The sequence below is a fragment of the Chlamydotis macqueenii genome, chromosome 19, assembly GCF_036417535.1.
Source record: "Chlamydotis macqueenii isolate bChlMac1 chromosome 19, bChlMac1.mat, whole genome shotgun sequence".
In the NCBI taxonomy this organism is placed as follows: domain Eukaryota; kingdom Metazoa; phylum Chordata; class Aves; order Otidiformes; family Otididae; genus Chlamydotis; species Chlamydotis macqueenii.
The window spans coordinates 900,456-917,829 of NC_141574.1; the positions used below are offsets into that span (position 1 = coordinate 900,456).

The following is a 17,374-nucleotide window of genomic DNA, read 5'->3' on the forward strand; positions in this document are numbered from 1 at the left end:
AACTAGCCATATTCAGATAAAATATTTCAAAATACAGGCTCAATTCATACCTTGCAAGAGTCGTTTTAGTTTTGAACAATCCACACTGATGTACTGTAAAAGTTCAATATCATGAACATCAGCATTATCTTCCGAACAAACAGTCAGTTCCTGTAATCTAAAAATACGCAAAGTAAATTAACTTCTCAATCAGATTATGTCAGATAGGCATGAACACAGACCTATCATTCCATACATTTGAATAGCAGGGGACTATTATATATCTCATATAATACAATCTCCTCAGATAAACTTTTCCAGGTGTAGAAATGAAAGACGGCTCTTGCGTGATTAAGAGTTAATATGGCAGTCTTATTCCATCCTCATACTGAAAACAGACCTAGAAATACCAGTGATGAGTCCTACAAGACACTAATACCATCTAGTGATAGTCCGTTTATGCCCAAGATTTGCCTAAGTCCTTTGTTATCTACCATAATAACACTCCTTGGCAGCAAGTCTTGCCCCAGCTAATTTCTCAAGAGTAAAGCAGAGACTGACAGTAGTAATATCACTGAAGTGAGCTACAATCATTTGTAAGCTAAAGAAGGTCCATGTTTTCCTGGCCTAAAGAAACAAGATGAAGTTTAATCACACCAGTTTAAACACAATGGCATCTTTTCACACTTTTCTATTAGATGATTTACTAAACATTTCATCAGATACTAAGCCGCTAGTAACTAAACCAGACGTTCTCACAAGCTAAAGTTTGCCATGTCTTGTTCCAAAGCTACAGATGTGTTTTAGACATGGAATGTGATTTCTAGTACTATACACAAAAGCAGTTCTTCATTTCTTCAACGCCAGGGAAACTTAACGGCCCTCGCTGGGAATGGGAAGGTCCCCACTGCCGTGCTTTTCGTGCCAAAAATCCCCCAGCTGCTGTACAAGGCCCAGAAATACGCCTAAACAGGAAGCACAGGTCAAAAGATCAGCAATGTTAACTGTCGGCAAGCTGACCCCCATGGAGATCAGCAACAATCGGTCACATATTTAACTATTTACGTACAAGCCATCTTGAAGTGAAAAACAGGTTAAGGAAAAAGCACTATGTTCCAGCCCAAACGGATGGTAAGAAGGGCTTTGGAGCTTGAGAACTAAACTGTGCTACAGACATATGAATAAATATAGAACCATGGATGAGATTCAAAGACTGTCAAAAAAGTTCAATCAAAAAATACTTCCTATAAAAGGACCAAAAGAAATTGTTTCCATTTCCAAAAACAACCAAACATAATCAATCTACTGACTAAAACCACGTCCTCCATGCTAGCTGCCAACTCTATGTTCTTAAAGAGTCTGTGTAAGTTTTAAAAACACATAACATTTCAAATCATTAAATAATTTGCATTCTAAAATGCAAATATTTTCTAAAATGTTGGATTGGAATCTTTTCTAACATTATAGGAATATATAAATCTTTGCTTCAATTAAATGGGCACGTTCATTGCTACGTGACTGTATAAGGCTGCCCAAGCTCCCCTTCCAACAAATGAAGGATGAGGTTGGCTGCAACAGTGTGTGATAAGCGCAAAGCTACTTCAAGCAACTTTCAAAAACCAAACTATTTCAGTAATAAAAAGCTTAATACACAACTCTAGTAGACTGGCAAATGCTGAAGCATCAGAAAGACCTGGATCAGGACAAAAAGAGCAAAGAATAGATGGAAACTTTGGGCCTGTCTCTCTTCTCACCCAGGACAGCAGAAAAGACAGTCATTTTTACAGTACACGTGCTCTGAGACTCAAGTCAGTCAGGAGACAAATGGGGCTTTTCCAACAACTAACAAACAGTCCAGCTGTTTTGTCCCATTCAGGTGTAACACAGATTTAACATAAAAGCCTTCAAACAGGAAAAATTAGGAAGGAAAATAGAGCTGCAGAAAATCAGAAATTTTGCATTCTAAATTCATCAGTACATGGACACAACCCATTATCTTCAGTATCGTTTTTGTTCCAAAACACCTTGCACCCACAATAACTTATTCAGCTAAGTTATCACCATTTTCACTCTACAACAGCATTTGACTTGTACTTATGAAAGCAGGTTAAGAAAGCAATAAAAGCAGCTCTCAGAAAATATGCTGGCAGTAACCTAGAATGGATACTAAACAGGTTCATTTTGGGACCTGAAGCTCAAGTAAAATTTTGAAAGCTAGAGGGAGTTTTACTTAAGAACTATCTCGTTAAATATCATTTCAACAGTGAACTTTTCTGAAATTAGAAAGACTACAATTCATGACAGATGTTCTAGACACCAGGATTTAGTAGATCATCTAATATACCACGTCAGGCTACTGAAAAACACCTACCTGGTGGAAATGCGGCTGAACACAGCATTGAAGTTATTGCAGCTGAGAGAAAAAAGAACCCCAGAGGCAGAATTACGTAGTTCAGCTGCATGCTGGTTCCCTTCACGGTAAGTGTGGATGAAGTGGCAGATTTCTGGCAGCAACTGTTTTACCAGCATAGTCTCGTCTAGTCGCATGGTGTCCTTTGGTTGCTAAAAATAAACATTCAGTATTTCACAAAATTTTGTTTTGTAAGTTTGGAGGCAAAAAAATGGAGCATCTGCCACTAGCAGGCACAAGACATGAACAGAGGCTGCCATAGTGTAAGGAGTCTACACAGAACAGGCTTCTTTCCATCTGAAGAACTCGTATCACTCAAACTATCTTACATTTTCAGTTAAGTCTCCAGAACATGGAGGACATCAAGCTGATCAATACTATGAAGTATCAAGCAAAATACTAAACTAGTTCTTGAAGTAAAACACGTTGCTGTTTTGGTGAATGCACCCTGTTGATGTGTAAAGTATTAGCAGTAGAGCATTAACAATCTCAGCTTTGCGTGGAAGTTCAAAGGGCAAAGACCCACTCTTCTCTTTGGGCAGTGTTCTAACCACTATAATTTTTCAGCCAATAATTCATTTTTTAAAATGAACTGGAAAGTAGGTGCTTCTCCATTGTTCTTGCCTGAGATTGCTCTATATGAGTTAAAAATGGCTTAACTTTCCTGCAAAAGAAAAATCTAATTTTTGCCAGTTTGCACAGTATGAAACATAAGGAAACTATTTACAAAAGAATTCAAAGTGAAACTTTGCTCTACTAAGAGCAAGTTTTAATAGAAGGGTCAGCATTAAAGCTTTCTAAAATTCTACCAATGAATTTACCGTAGGGAATTGGGAGGTTTCAGAGACTCCCACTTAGTTGACCTGAGTCCTGTTGCCATGAGAACTTGCTGAAACATTGAGTAAGAACAGCGAGCAAGAAGTATGTCTGAAGATACCACAGAACACAACACTCTTTGTATAGAACTTTGGCTTGGTCTTATTAAACATGTACTGGCTCAACTTGCTCTCGTTTGAATTGACAAAGCAAGAAGTATTAGGCACAATTTCAGGCTGTTCAAATATCATCATGTATCACGAAAAAAAAAACAGTAACGTTTCAAATAATATGCGTGCAAGAAATATTTTAAAGACATTAATTTCCAAAATTATTTTTTTTTTTACTCACTGTAGCAAATAAAAAAAAAAAAAGTACCAAAAAGTGTCATTTACCTCAACTTTTAAAACTGGAAAATGTATTTACCTGGATCTTTTGTGAATTTAGAAGGATCCACAATTACTCAGACTGTTTTAGTACTATAAGATAAGATATGCTGCTTGACAAATCTAACAAGGCCGAAAATAAGACCTTTCTTTACCTTATAAAGAAAGAACCTTCAAAAATTGTTGCAGGAAAACAGCAAAGAGCTTACGTGATTTAATGACATTCATCCAGGAGTACAGCTTTAAAAAAAAAATTCTTTTCTTGTTAAAGGAATAAACCATTGCAAATTTTGCTCACAGTGAAGTTTGGCTTTGCAATTACCCAGTTTAGCACAGTAAGCTGTACAACCATTTACATCCCAAAGGTAATAGCAAACTGCCTTGCAGCACAGCTCCGATTGGAAACCTCAGGACCGGACTCCCAGTGGAAGCCTGGACATGGTTAAATAATGTAATCTAGGAAACACCTGCAAAAGTAATCTTTGGAACAGTGATAGCAAAGTTTCTGCTGTATATACAAGCCATGAAAAATTACTTCAACAAATGAAAGTTTCAAGAAATTTAAAGAAAAAGCAACACTATGCAGAAAACTTGGTACCGTAAAGCTGAAATACTTGTACTGAATTATCTGCTACTTTTAAAATTATTTACTATCCCATTACTTTTTCTGTTTAAATTAATCTGTGGGATTAAAATGTTTTGATGCATCTATTCAAAAAGTACTGAGCAGAATATGGCACAAACATTCAAAGCTTATAGAAAGCTAGCGAAGCCTCATAAGCACATCTAATTCTTCATTTGGGTTCATGTCTCCCCTTACCGCAGTTCACACATGTCTCTAAGTACATTTGTTAAAAAGAACTGCAGACAACTTAATAAAAGAAAATCAGTATTTGTAACTCCACAAATCAGCTGAGTAGTGAGAAGGGCAAATTCAAAAGTTTACTTGAATCTATTCAGCTGAAAAAAATCACCACTTTTAGGCAAGAAAAAAGCACCCCACAAATCTTTAATTTATCAATTATACCAACTACATGCAATTATAGGAAGTTTTAGTATTTCTAAAATAGCATTAATCCTACTTTGCTCTAATCAGAGGAGTTTTAACTTTAGTACCAGTAACAAGAGATCCACAAGCATTTGACTTGTACTCTCTAACTCATTTGATTCCAACTTAGCCATTGCTTATGCAAGTCTACTCACCCCTGCCAGACATTTTTCCAGTGTATCCAAGATGATCAGCTGAGATAGATATAAATTCTTTTCAGCAGTTTCTCCAAATATTCTCTAGAAGTAGAAAGGACATGGATTCATCCGAGACACAGAAATTTGACTTGTAACACATGAAAGTAACATAGCAAAGTGGCACAAGAAGTTACGGTTCCTTTACTGCTCTGGTTTTGAGTTTAGAAATAAAGCCAAAATAAAAAAAAATAAAAAAAAAAAAAAGATTAAAATAGGAATTAGCATCTTATCGCTGAAGAAATGCCTTTGTCCAACCTGCAATGCCAAATCTAATAATGAACAGTCATCACAAAGTAAGACTGGAGGTATACTGCAGTCCCTTACCTTCATCAGGCCTATGATTTATTCAGAAATGAAGATTATACTTTTCCAGAAACTATTTTGATATCAATTGCTGCTGACTCTTTTCCAATTATGTATTTCATTGCCAACATCTTAATAGAACTGATGTTACAACATATCTGTATCAACAAGCTCATTAGAGCTTTTTAAATTGGCATTTTCAGATAGGTCTTTCCTCTTGAAATCTATATAACATAGACAGAAACTTCTTTTAACTGTCTAGCTTTCTCATTTATCAACTCCCTTAAACATCAACACATCAACAACTCCTGCCTATGGAGTTTAATTAAAGTGAGTTCTGTCTCAAAGGGGATTACAGGTAGCTTTAAGTAGTCTAAAATCCCTAGTAGCAGGGCAATCTATTTTCTGATTTTATCAGCCCTTTGTAGTGTTTCAGCAGATGTGTATTTCTATACAACTGACACCCAAAAGAGCTCACTGCAAACTACCTTAACTAAACCATTTTAAAAGTCCTGCCAGTTCTGTTACCCGTTTGTGAAGATTCTGTATGATCACAAATCACACGGCTTCAAAACTCAATGAATAAAACTCTTCTCATTACAAATACAAAACCAGAGCTTCCACAAAAATAAATAAATAAATAAAGCTAATGGCATCTTTCTCCTCATAAAGGATTCCTAAACTTTCCATTTACCCAATGATGATAACAGTTATTTTTCTAGAGTTGACACTATGGACAAACACATTAATTTTTTTCTTTCTAGGCTTCTCTTCTCTTTGGTTCCACTGAGATCTATTTAAAACGACAGTTCTAGTGATGCTGATGAGTCAAATATTTTGATGGATTTGAGGAATCATTCTACGGTTCCCTTGGAGGCAGAAGAGAAAATCAGCATGCAGAAGGAAACCATCTACTAAGACACCTGCCTCTAAAGATTTCTCTTTGGGAACTTGTAGAAAAATAATCTTGAACCTCATCCCTTCACATTAGCGTACTGCCCTCAGGTACAACATTAAGTGTGTTAATGAGGCTGCAATCCACATCAAACAGTAAATGGAAAAGATGTCTATCATTCCCACACATTTTTCATTCATTTTTCTTCCTGACCAGTAAGGTACCCCTTTGGAGGTATGAGTCTACGGTGGCAGACAACAGATTGTTTTCAAAGATTTCTCTTACAAGGTTTTGACCGAAATTCACCTGGTTGTTAAAACATAGATATATATTTTATACACACACACACACAATTGCTAAAACATCCCAACAGCCTGGAAAATTGAGACAGTCTAGGTTTCAAATCCTTTTCTCTTCTTTTTTCCTTCTTCCTTTCCCAAAACAATTACTAGCAAGTCATGCTCTGGCAGGACAGATAAGGCGGGGGGGAGTCTCCTACTGCTGCTCCTCAGCAGCTCCTTTGTCCTGCTGCCTTCCTCTAAAGACACTGCTAGCACTGCTTCCCTAGCTAACTGAAGCACCTTTCCACGCGATGGAAAACATCCTCCCCCACGTCGCAACAAGCAGCACGTTCTACTGGACTGCACAGCCGGTATCTAAACATTGCTCAGAGACCCTTTATGTACCCACTCCTTAGCTAGCCACACACCTTCCCAGCTATGGATCGTTCCCAGGACTAACAGAAGATTCCACTTAATCGCCACCTTCCTTCAGATTGCTCTACCACAACTATCTCGTCGTCTTTATACGTAACACAGCTCAGTGCTCTCGGTGAACGTTAGCATATGAGGATAAGAAGAAGAAAATCAAGTGTAAAAGGCAAGCAATAATTTGACTAAATTTCAAGTGACTCTCTGCAGATCGTATAATATAAATAACAACCATTTTGAAAAATCACCCAACAATCCAAAATTAGAAAACTTACCATGTTATTAACATTTTTTAAGATATTAGTGAGACCACTGATGACCAGGGAAAACTTGTACTTGGAAATGTTTATGAGACATTCCTTGTTGTGCTCCGTACTGACTTTGGTGTGGGTATTCTGCTGGCCAGCTTTTATTGGAAGCTACAAAGAGAGATAAGTATTATAAGCTTTTAAACATTGATTTTTATATCTTTAAAGATGAGTTAAAATTTTGAGACACCAGAAACAACCTCAAAAAGCATTCTGCAAGAGACAACTACACACACATTATTTCATTTTCTCTACATTCGTCCTTCTGTTAGTTATCTATAAGACAAAACACTGAAGTTTACCTATTCCTTTTTCTGAATTGAAACTAAACCTCTATTTTGTGATAAATTTTCTACAGACCAAATGTCAAAGCAATCAAAAGGAGCAGAAAACTCTGAGAGAGATAGAATTTTGAGAAGACTTATTTCAAAAATTGGCTCGTTAAAAGTCTTCACAAAGCTAACACCTGCAAGAAAAAAACTGCATTTTGAAACCTGAGAGGAGGTAAAGTTGCAGCAGCTCACAAAGCAAGTGAGTTGGAAGGAGGTAACAGTGGTTCCATGTGTGTCCTCTAACCCTTTGCAGGCCAGAACTGGCCAAGAGGTACCACCAAACCCCAGGAGGAACCATCACCACCGGCCTCCGCAGGCCCTAGGGACTTGGGTTACTTCGAGATACCCAAAAAAAGGCACCCCACCACCAGCCAGGCCATGAAGTCTCAGCCTCACACTCGCGAGCCAGACACAACTTGTGAGCCCCACAGCACCTACCCTCGCCCAACATCCAATGGCAAAAACTAGACTTGAAACGCAGTTTTTCCAGAAAAGATAAGATTCAGAGCAACTGCACAAAACTGAGACGCTGCTCCTACTGCGTGAACACTGGGCACTTTGTTTCGTGCTGTACCCAAATTCTTCAAGGGTCACAAACGAGTCACTTCCCAAGCACGCACTCACTTCCCCTACATGCTCCTCACTGGAGTCAGCGTTACAGCTGACAAAAATGTGAGAAGCGACTCTTCAGAAAAATTCATTTTACTGAGGATATGTATTTTTTAAAAGCAACCAAATGTGAGAGCAAAAAAGGAATCGCAAGTATCATCTCTTTTTATAATTCACATGTGCCATTTGTATTTTAAAGCGTGACCTAGGAATTCACTATTTACAGAAACTTTAACTGCTACTATGAGTTTTAACGAATTTTGACTAGAATTCTCGATAAACCTGTATTCTGAAAGACAAGCATAGCTCAAAGTAAACACCACAATGTAATATTTTTGCATTAGAAAGAGTATAGTTAAAAAAAAAAAAAAAAAAGGAGAGAGAATTTAAGAGAGGCTAAAAGAAGAATTCCAAGGAACTAAAATCAGTTTTACAGCTGCAAAATGCTTAAAGAGCAACCTTCCAACCTTCCAGGCTGGGGGCCTCCACAGACGTAGTGAGGGTACTTTCCATACTGTCATCCAGCGAAACTGCCGCCAGCAGTCATGAAGGTCCCTGCCAACCATTTAACATTACTATCTTTGTTGAGAAGAGTTTAAAGGCTCATATTTAAAATGCTAGAATAATTGTACTAAAGAATTCCAAATCTGGAACATTTTTTTTTCCCCAACATTTTTGACTGCATCATTAAATGCCATCTACTTAACACTGACATCTTCCATTTGTAGGGAAATGGACCTCCTTAATACACCAGCTAGTTTTCAGGCCCAAGTGTCACTCCCTCTCCATGTAAGCTGTGCTTTGGTTTGGGTTTTTAAGCACCTGCTCTTTTAGGCACAGACTAGGATCACAATGGAAACTGGCTGTTTATTTCTTTAGAGAATGGTTAACTCTTAATCAAAAAAAAAAAAAACCAAAACTGAACTCCCACGCTAGATCACACCAAAGACCCAAGAGCAACTGGAAGGCCCATGAGGAACGCTTGCTCTCGATTCCGACAGCGGCTTAGGGATCTCCGGCAGCAAGCGTTGCAGCCGGGGAACCACACGAAGGACGATCCCTCCATAAGAAGGTCTAATGCTTTTCGCCTACAATAGCAACAAGTTCCGTAGGACAATCAAGGTAATTTCCACTGCATTCTGTACTTCTCCTGCAGGCGTTCAGACTGTAGTGCTTTAAAACAGCACGATGCATTTCAACGTGCTCATTTTCAAACTGGAAAAAGCAGAGCAAACCACATTTACGACTCAAGCTTTGTTTTCATTGTTAGATGTTATTTTTACAATAAATTTTCGGAAGTCAGCACTGGAAGACAGATACATTTAATTAAAAATTTCACCATTACTAGTACTTGTTATTTGAATTTTCAAGTCTCTGTGTTCACAACAGCAGCAAAGCTCAATACCACTGAGTGATAAAACACTTCAGAAGTGCCTCTAAAAGAAACTGTGTCACAGATCTAGTTCTGTGTGCTTCCAAGTTACAGAAATGTCATATCACACGCTTCTGGAGCTTCCTGCCGCAACAGCCACTGCACAGGGTCATCTAGAAGCAAAACTGCTTTTTATACCACCATTTAAAATAGGAAACTGTATAAAAAGGAAATATTAGCACTGTTGTTTGGGGGTTTTTTTATTTCTCAGCTATTTCCTTTGTGCACTCTGAGGTGCTGGAGCATTATATGTCCCCTAATGGAAGGCAGCGCCAGTGCTGAGTGATCAAAAAGAAACTACTTAACTTCTATACAAATACCCATCAATCTAAACATTACAAGGAAAAAAAAAACAAACAACAAAAAAAAAGAACAAAAAAGTTGAAAATTTACTTTCACTGCCTTTGATTTTATTTTAGAAAAAAGAAAGCCCGACACAAATGGTTTCTTTGTATAGCTTTTGAATTAGAAACAGAAATTACATTTGAAAGCTTAACTATAACTGGAGCTTCAAACGATGAACACACGTGCCATTTTGAACTCGTCCCAGCATAGCAAAGGGATAATCCACTACTCTAATTCAGCTGTTTTCATGGTTGAAACAGGAAGCAATAGCCAACCCCCTTGTAACTACCACCCGTGGAGGTACAACCCGGAGAGGCACGCTGCCATGGACCCTCTCGCTCTAGTCCGGCTGGACCGCGCCGCGTTCAGCTGTCAAATAACCGCAGAGGACAGGGAACAATGGCATTCTGGTCTATAATTTGCAGTATTTTATGCAATGGACAAAGACAAAATAGGTAGCTTAAATCTGGAATCTTTCCAACTATCAACTTTTAAATCTCTTAAGATCAATTTAAAAAGAACATTGCTGCAAGAGACAAGGAAAAGGCACTAAGTAGCTTAGCCTGACAGCTGCAATAAGACAGCAGAAGACCCAGTATACCCTGAATTCAGGGTACAAGCCACCTGAGTATCAGGTATTGCTGAAACAACTAGAAAAGCAAATCTGTACGAGGAAGCATCAAAGTACCTACCAGCTTACACCAGCCATGCGAGCTCCCTAGCTGTTAAGACACAAACACATCTTTTGACCACGCAGACAGTTCAAGTCAGACTTTGTTTCTACGAATGCATGTCTGACTTCCATTTAAGAAGCTCTGCTGACACATCTACAGCTTCTCCCAAACCTGCTACTGATACAACACTGAGACTGAACAATTCCACAAGGTTTACTAAATGCAAAGAGATAACAAGACACTATTAGCAGGAGAAAAAGCAACAGAGATCATATGAGATTATTTTCTTTACATTTCCAGAAGGCAGGCAATAACAGATAAACCTTAGAAATAGAAATCTGAAACACATACCCTCAAGAAGACAGGATTGTTAAAACTAATCCAGCTCAATTAGTGGCTATTAAAAGACTTTTTTTAAAAAAAAAAAAATCTATATTTATTATGCAAAATATGCAAATTCCTCCCTCAACTTGTCAAAGTAAAATGAAATTCTTCCATCTTCATGAAAAATGTAAATGAAATCACAAATAATATTCAGAAATAATGCAATTGTTTTTTAAAAAGTGACTAGGCCAACTCAGATACAAGGAATCATAGCACATGATGTTAGCTGTTAGCATCTTAGAAAAGAATCCTAAAACAGCGCTTCAAAAGCTTTTTCAACACACAAGTTTGGCATCCGAAAACTTCCTGCCCCTGTGCATTAACATGGCATAAGTTATTAATCATTCCACAACGGTGTCTGGCAGCCACAAGTTGTCTGGTCAATTTTCTGTCTGCAGTGACATCCAGGAGGTCTGCAATACTACTGAAGAGAAAAACTACAAAGGTTTTCCTATGTCTAACCACTCTTGCTTATCTGTTTCTGAAGATAAAAGCATTTCAGTCTCTTCAGTCTTCTGAGACAATAACTTTGCCAATTTAAAAATTAAGGAAAAAAAAAACAAAACAACAAGATCTTTATGGTCAAATTATAAAAATCGGCTTTGAAACTTCAAAGTAAGTGCTACTACAGAATTTCAAAGCTGTTTAAAAAGTGGAAAGCATTGCGGTATCCGATAGCATACAACACTGTCATATCTTTGGAAGTAGCCTCAGTTCAGAGACTGATGGACTTTTATCCAAAAAAAATCCATTAAAGAATCCTTCTTTGATCATAGATGTTAATAATAAAGCAAAGCGTGTGTTTTCTCTGTCTGTAGAAGACATACTAGCATGTGTGTCAGGTATCCTTTAGTCTGAAACAATAAGGTACGATCTTTTGCCAATGTACACGGACATCAGTTAGAACCCAACAACACTAATAGGCTTGGACATCTGCAAGGTACTCCACTCAGGCTGCTGAGGAAGGCCAACATTAAGCCACAGATTTTTCTTTTTCACCTGTAATTAATGAACACAAAGTTTAACCACCTCTATTCAGTAAGACTGTGTTCTCATTTTCAGAGGTTACGGGGCAAGGGTTCAGAACGACAGCTATGAAGCCGCAATCCTGACAAACCTCCGAGTACAGCCAGCGGTCACTGCCCAGCTGTACAGGTACTCTGCAATTCAGCACTTCCAAGAGTCAACCTTGCAGTGGCGGCAGACCGCAGAGCCCTCTCGCTGCCACCACTGCCTCCACCTCACGAAAAGCACAGAGGTCTAAATCCCCTCAGGAGAGGGGAAGGTGGGAGACCATCCCAGGGGATCCACCTCAGGGAAGGAAATTCTCCGCTTGTCTACAATGGGCTCTGCATTTTCAGTAGGCAGCTTGAGATGTCTGAACGTAGCTGAGGCTTATGCCTTTGACTCAGATTCAGGAGAAAGCAATGAACATAACATTTAGGAAAAAATACCTAGTGCTATCCTTAACAGCATTACAATCTACCTAGCTTTTCCCCTTCAAATAATTTCTTGGAACTTCTTCAGTAGACTGCAACACACAGAGGTACTGGTGAGACGCAGAAGATATACACAGCACCACGCTTTCCTCAGCATCATTACTGCCAGAACCAGATACAAATCTCTAAAAATCAACAGGTACCTTCCTCCCAACTATAAACACGCACTGCAACACCTTCTAAAAAGGCATTCTTTAGCAAAAGAACCTCACAACTAAGCCTTCAAAAGAACATGGAACTCTGAAAATATTTTATATAGGTTACTCTAAAAAAATCGGTATTTCCAAAAGGTTAACTAAAAGTTGGTACTGTGAACAAACGCGTATTTACCCATACTGTTAACACAAACCGCTGTGTTAATACAGCGGGATCATCAAATCATCTCAATGCTTTTCAGCAGCTCATTAATGGACTCAGGTAACATCTGTTGCATGCGAGGCATTCCTTTATCTATTCTTCAGGAGACCATCTGTGTGCAGCACAGCCCTTTGTTTTGAAATACATTACACACACTGTTTTAGAAAAATAAGATCAAAGCCACTTCAGGTTCGTGTTAGAGAAAGATGAAACAGCACCCTTTGTGCCCACGAGCAGTGTTATAGTCTGTCTCGGTTCCCAGCTCCTGTGGAAACCCATTTCAGACAGAGCAGTCGTGGAAAAAAGTTCCATCTTCTGCACAGCCCAGCCTTACCGTACAGCAGAAGGCACCACTTCACCTGGGGAGTGCAGCCAGCACAACTCACGTGAAACACTTCAACACACCTTCCTACTCCTAGCGATTCCTTAACCAGCCAAGATGAGAAACAGCAACGAGAAACACAAAGCTGCTACTTGCAGCCAGTGCTTTTTCAGGTCTCTGATGTTGTATACGTTTCAAATGCTGCAGAGAGAATCAACAGGAGGAGGAAATATTTGCTTTAATTTAATGCCTTTTAACGAAAATAAGAATGGAACATTCCTACTGGCTTTGCTTTTTACAAAAGCTTTCTTCCTGAAAGCAGTATCTCACGAACTACAAGTGGGGAGCCTAAACCTTAATGAAGGCTTCTTTCTTCAAAGCATGTCATAATCACTGCAGTTGCCACAAGTTTACACAGGACTAATGCCTTTTATTATGTCTGATATTAATGTTCAGGAAGTAAGGCTTCTCTGACTATGCTTAGAACTATCGCACCAACGTAACAGCCTTCCCATGATTTCAGCTTGTAACACAGTTAAAGATATGGGAAAAATATGGGACATAAACATATAAATTAGCATTTCCATAGAAAAAGAAAAAGAGATAATTTTATTTTACAAAGACCTGATTATGTCTGAAATCACAGATGAATTTTACTAAAACATAGCCTAGCCTCTTTTTGCTACCGTAGCCTAATTCTATCCCAATGACTGAAAGTTTTGGAAGACATAACAACTCGTCCTACATACAAAATCAGTGCAGAGATTTCATACGTGCTGTACAAGAGACGTGGTGTAGCCTCGCATGTACCATCAATAGCTTCTTTCTGCACCAGCTGAAACCTTCACGCAGCCTTCAAGGGTAACTCAAAGAAGAGTGCACGGCAGCAGCTGTAGTCTCAGAGTGAGCGCAGCTGGACAAGACCGGCAGTGTGTTTGAAAAAATCGGTTCCGTGAGCCAGTCATTGGTTAATTCATAGAACTACGCTTGCCAGTCAATTTAGGCCCGCAGAACTGTACACACAAAAGCAGATTTTGGTCAAAGCAGCATTTATAACAATAAACAAGAGTAGACAAGAACAGACCGGTCTGCACGGATTTTTCTTGTTTTCAATACAGATTAGCATTCTCTTAGTTCGTTGTTTCATCTGTCTTGAACTGAATTCAAGCACTCAGCAAATGAATTAAAAGCCTGTCTACATCTATAAATTTTGGTGAAAAAATGGTTACATTTTCCTCCTGTGTAAAGGAAGGAAGATACCTTGAAAAATTTTGTCTTCTCCTCCACTGAAAAAAATAAATAAGAAAACCCCTAAACTGAACAACTCACAACAAACACGAGCATCACACCAACGATACAATAAGTAGTGGCTCCCTCAGTGCCGAATCAAGAGGTCCTGCATGTAGAAGGGCAGACAGAGTACGCACAGACTCAAAATTGCATGACCACCACTAAAACAACGTGCATATATTCAGTATACTTTCACGAAGCATGAACTTGATGCTCAAATGAGCAGTCTGAAATGCAGATAACATAACTAACACGTAGACAACTTACCAATCACACAACTACCCAACAATGACACAAGCGTAAGGAGCTGCAAGAAGCACACAGGTATCACCACTGCTGGACAGCATGTTTAGCAGTGGTGATGGTGCCACAATAACCTGATATTGGGGTATTCAGTGAAGAAGTCACCGTTCCACTCTGAAGATCCCTGTGAGATCGGGCACGGCAGAGGAAATGATGTCTTAAGAGCAAACAAACAAAACTGAGAACCCCGAGCTGAAACTAACAAATGAGAGAAGATTTCTCACAAAAAAAAAAAGTAGAAATTAATGTCCTATCCTTGCTTCACTGCTTCATTCACTTGACGATACATTATTTAAAAATGCACTAGTTAAACAAAAATACGCAATAAACTAATCAAAATTTTGTATAAACTAATCAAAATTTTGTAAATAGCATCTGTCACGCAAGCTACACTATGTCTACAACAGTCAATACCGTGTTTGACCTACATTGTCCCTGCAACTCCAGTATTTTAGCATCTGAAAATCAGAACAGCCTTTTTCCTATCAGGAGAGGACTCCTTCTATACACCTGGCTGTAACTACCCCACCAAATGTACAGAAAAATAATCCTAACAGAGGCTGGCAAGCCCAGTTCCACAATATACATAACAAAGCAAACGACAAAGCCTGGGGCCTTTTAACACCAGGTCACAAAGAAACATTTTCTTGCATTATTTGGAGCATAATCAGTACCATGCTTTTTAAGCTTACGGAAAAAATGTTCTATGACTCAAGACACGGGGGGGGGGGGGAGTTAACTATGCAAATATGTCTAAAATGTACTGGACAGATCCGCATCATTTTAATGTCAAAAGACAATTTTTTATATTTTCTGTTTTTAAAAAGTTTTATTTGCAGCAGCAACAACATAAATGTAGAAAATAAGAGCTTGTTTTTATTCAGCCAGGGTTTCTGCAGGTTATTAAGAGCCAAGCATCTGTGAGAGGGACATTATGATCATAAAGCAGGCAAACAAGACTCAACCTCTAGAAGCAGCCTGACGTTTCTGACAGACGTCACACTGAAGAGGGTCTCCCAGAGCTGTCCTGTGTGACACAAAGGCTGTACTCACTGTATAGCGAAATGAGGCAGACAACCCAGAAACTGACTGTTCAGCCCAAACTGAGCTCACACTTGCGCGTCAGGAAGGCATCTTGGGAGTAAAAATGCAGAGTCTAGCAGTAAACTTAGCCCCACTGAGAAAGTCATGCCACCTAATCCCAGTAAGCAGTTTCTGCATGTGGATCAGAGAAACACAAAGTCTAAGGCTAACAAATCCCTCTTCCTTCCATTCAGAAAATCCTAACTCCGAGCACTGACTTTTGTAATGTAAATACCTATTACTATAACAACATTGGCGAGAAAACCCTCTTCATCGCGCACAACTGTGGGGCCAGTGATGTAGATGAAATTTCACACTGACATCCGTTACGCTACGGGGAAGAAGGCAGAATTGCCCAATGCGTTTCAGGTAGCCCTCCTTACACTGGTACCTCCTTTCTGATGAACAAGACGATGTACAGCGAAGAAGTTAATTTCACAGGAATGTCTATGAAAAGCAAACACACTTTTGGAAGAGGTGGGGGAGCAGAAGCGAAGAGAAACTGGGCATCGCCCCCCCCCCGCTCAGTGCAGAACTGTAGTGTACACTCCTGCACTGTACAGCACTGAGGGATACGCCACTGCATCCTGAGCTGCCTGGCACAGGGAGGCCACTCCACCTCCGAGACTGGGATTCCGCGCCTCCAGAGAGAGGTGGGAAGCATCAGGTTGGCTGGAAGGGATAACAGCCCGGCCGGCAGCACCCGGCCCCACCCAGCCACCCTGCCCAGCACAATGGGCGCAGAGCCGCCGCCCCCCGGCCGGGGCTGAGTGGGCACCCGCCGCCGAGCCGGGCGCTGAAGGGGAGGCCGGCTCCCTCAGCCCCCCGGCACGGCCGGGAAGCCGGCGACGCGGGGAGAAGACCGGAAGCAGCGCTCCCAGCCGCCACCTCCGCCCCGGGGAGCAGAGCAGCCTGCCCCGCCGCTCGCCCCCTCCCCGCCCGCAGCGGCCCGCGCCGCCAGCCCCCGGCCCGCCCCGGCCCTCCCCGCGGCGCCGGCACCCGCCGCGCCGCCCCTGCTCCCCCGCCGGCCCCGGCCCGACCCCCGCCCCTCCTCACGGCCGTCCCCGCTACCTGCTCATCGAAGCGGTTCACCACGGCCTGCACCCACTCCACCGGCTTGTGGGCCGCCATGTCCCCCCGCCCGCCCGGCCAGGGAGGGGGGCGGATCCCCGCAGGGAGGGCGGCAGAAGAGGCACCGGGCGAGTGGAGGGGACGGTGTCCGCACCGCTGGCGCGCTCCGGGCCCCTCAGCTCCCCGCAGCCATCAGCGCGCAGGGCCCGCCATGACACCACACCGGAAGCGGGAGCGCAGGCCGCCCCCGCCCGCCCGAGCAGCAGCTGCGCGGCCGCCGCGCCAGGGGGAGCGCCGAGACACAGTCAGCGGCGCGCGGCGCCTGCGCGGCGGCGGGGACGAACTGCGCCTGCGCGGCCGGGGAAGGGGGCCGTGCTGCGCCTGCGCTCCCCGCCCCTCGCCCTGTCAGCCGCGCGCGTGCGCCTGCGCCGCAGAGGGGCCGGGCGGGGGACTGTGAGGGGCCGTGGCGCATGCGCTGTGCGCGGGGACGGGGCTCCGGGAGGGCCCGGGTAGCGGCCCTTCGGCCGACCGCCTGCCTGGCCTGGGCCCGGGCTCGGCCCTTCCCTGCGGTCCCTCCCCGGCGCTGCCCCTGGTCGCCGCGGTGCTCGGTGTGTGCGGGGA

The 17,374-nt window shown here is 41.6% G+C and overlaps 1 protein-coding gene across 3 annotated transcripts in view; it reads right to left on the reverse strand.

Annotated features, from left to right (window-relative positions):
- Nucleotides 1-17,016, reverse strand: part of NF1 (neurofibromin 1) — a 97,120-nt gene extending 80,104 nt beyond the window's left edge. For all 3 annotated transcript variants that reach the window (XM_086763019.1, XM_086763018.1, XM_086763017.1), the window contains exons 1-5: nt 16,754-17,016; nt 7,020-7,163; nt 4,795-4,878; nt 2,351-2,541; nt 51-157 (exon numbers count right to left, since the gene is read on the reverse strand). In XM_086763019.1, the coding sequence (XP_086619145.1) occupies nt 51-157; nt 2,351-2,541; nt 4,795-4,878; nt 7,020-7,163; nt 16,754-16,813 (586 nt within the window). In that variant the 5' untranslated portion in view covers nt 16,814-17,016. The remainder of the gene's footprint in view (nt 1-50; nt 158-2,350; nt 2,542-4,794; nt 4,879-7,019; nt 7,164-16,753) is intronic.
- Nucleotides 17,017-17,374: the final 358 nt, after the last annotated feature.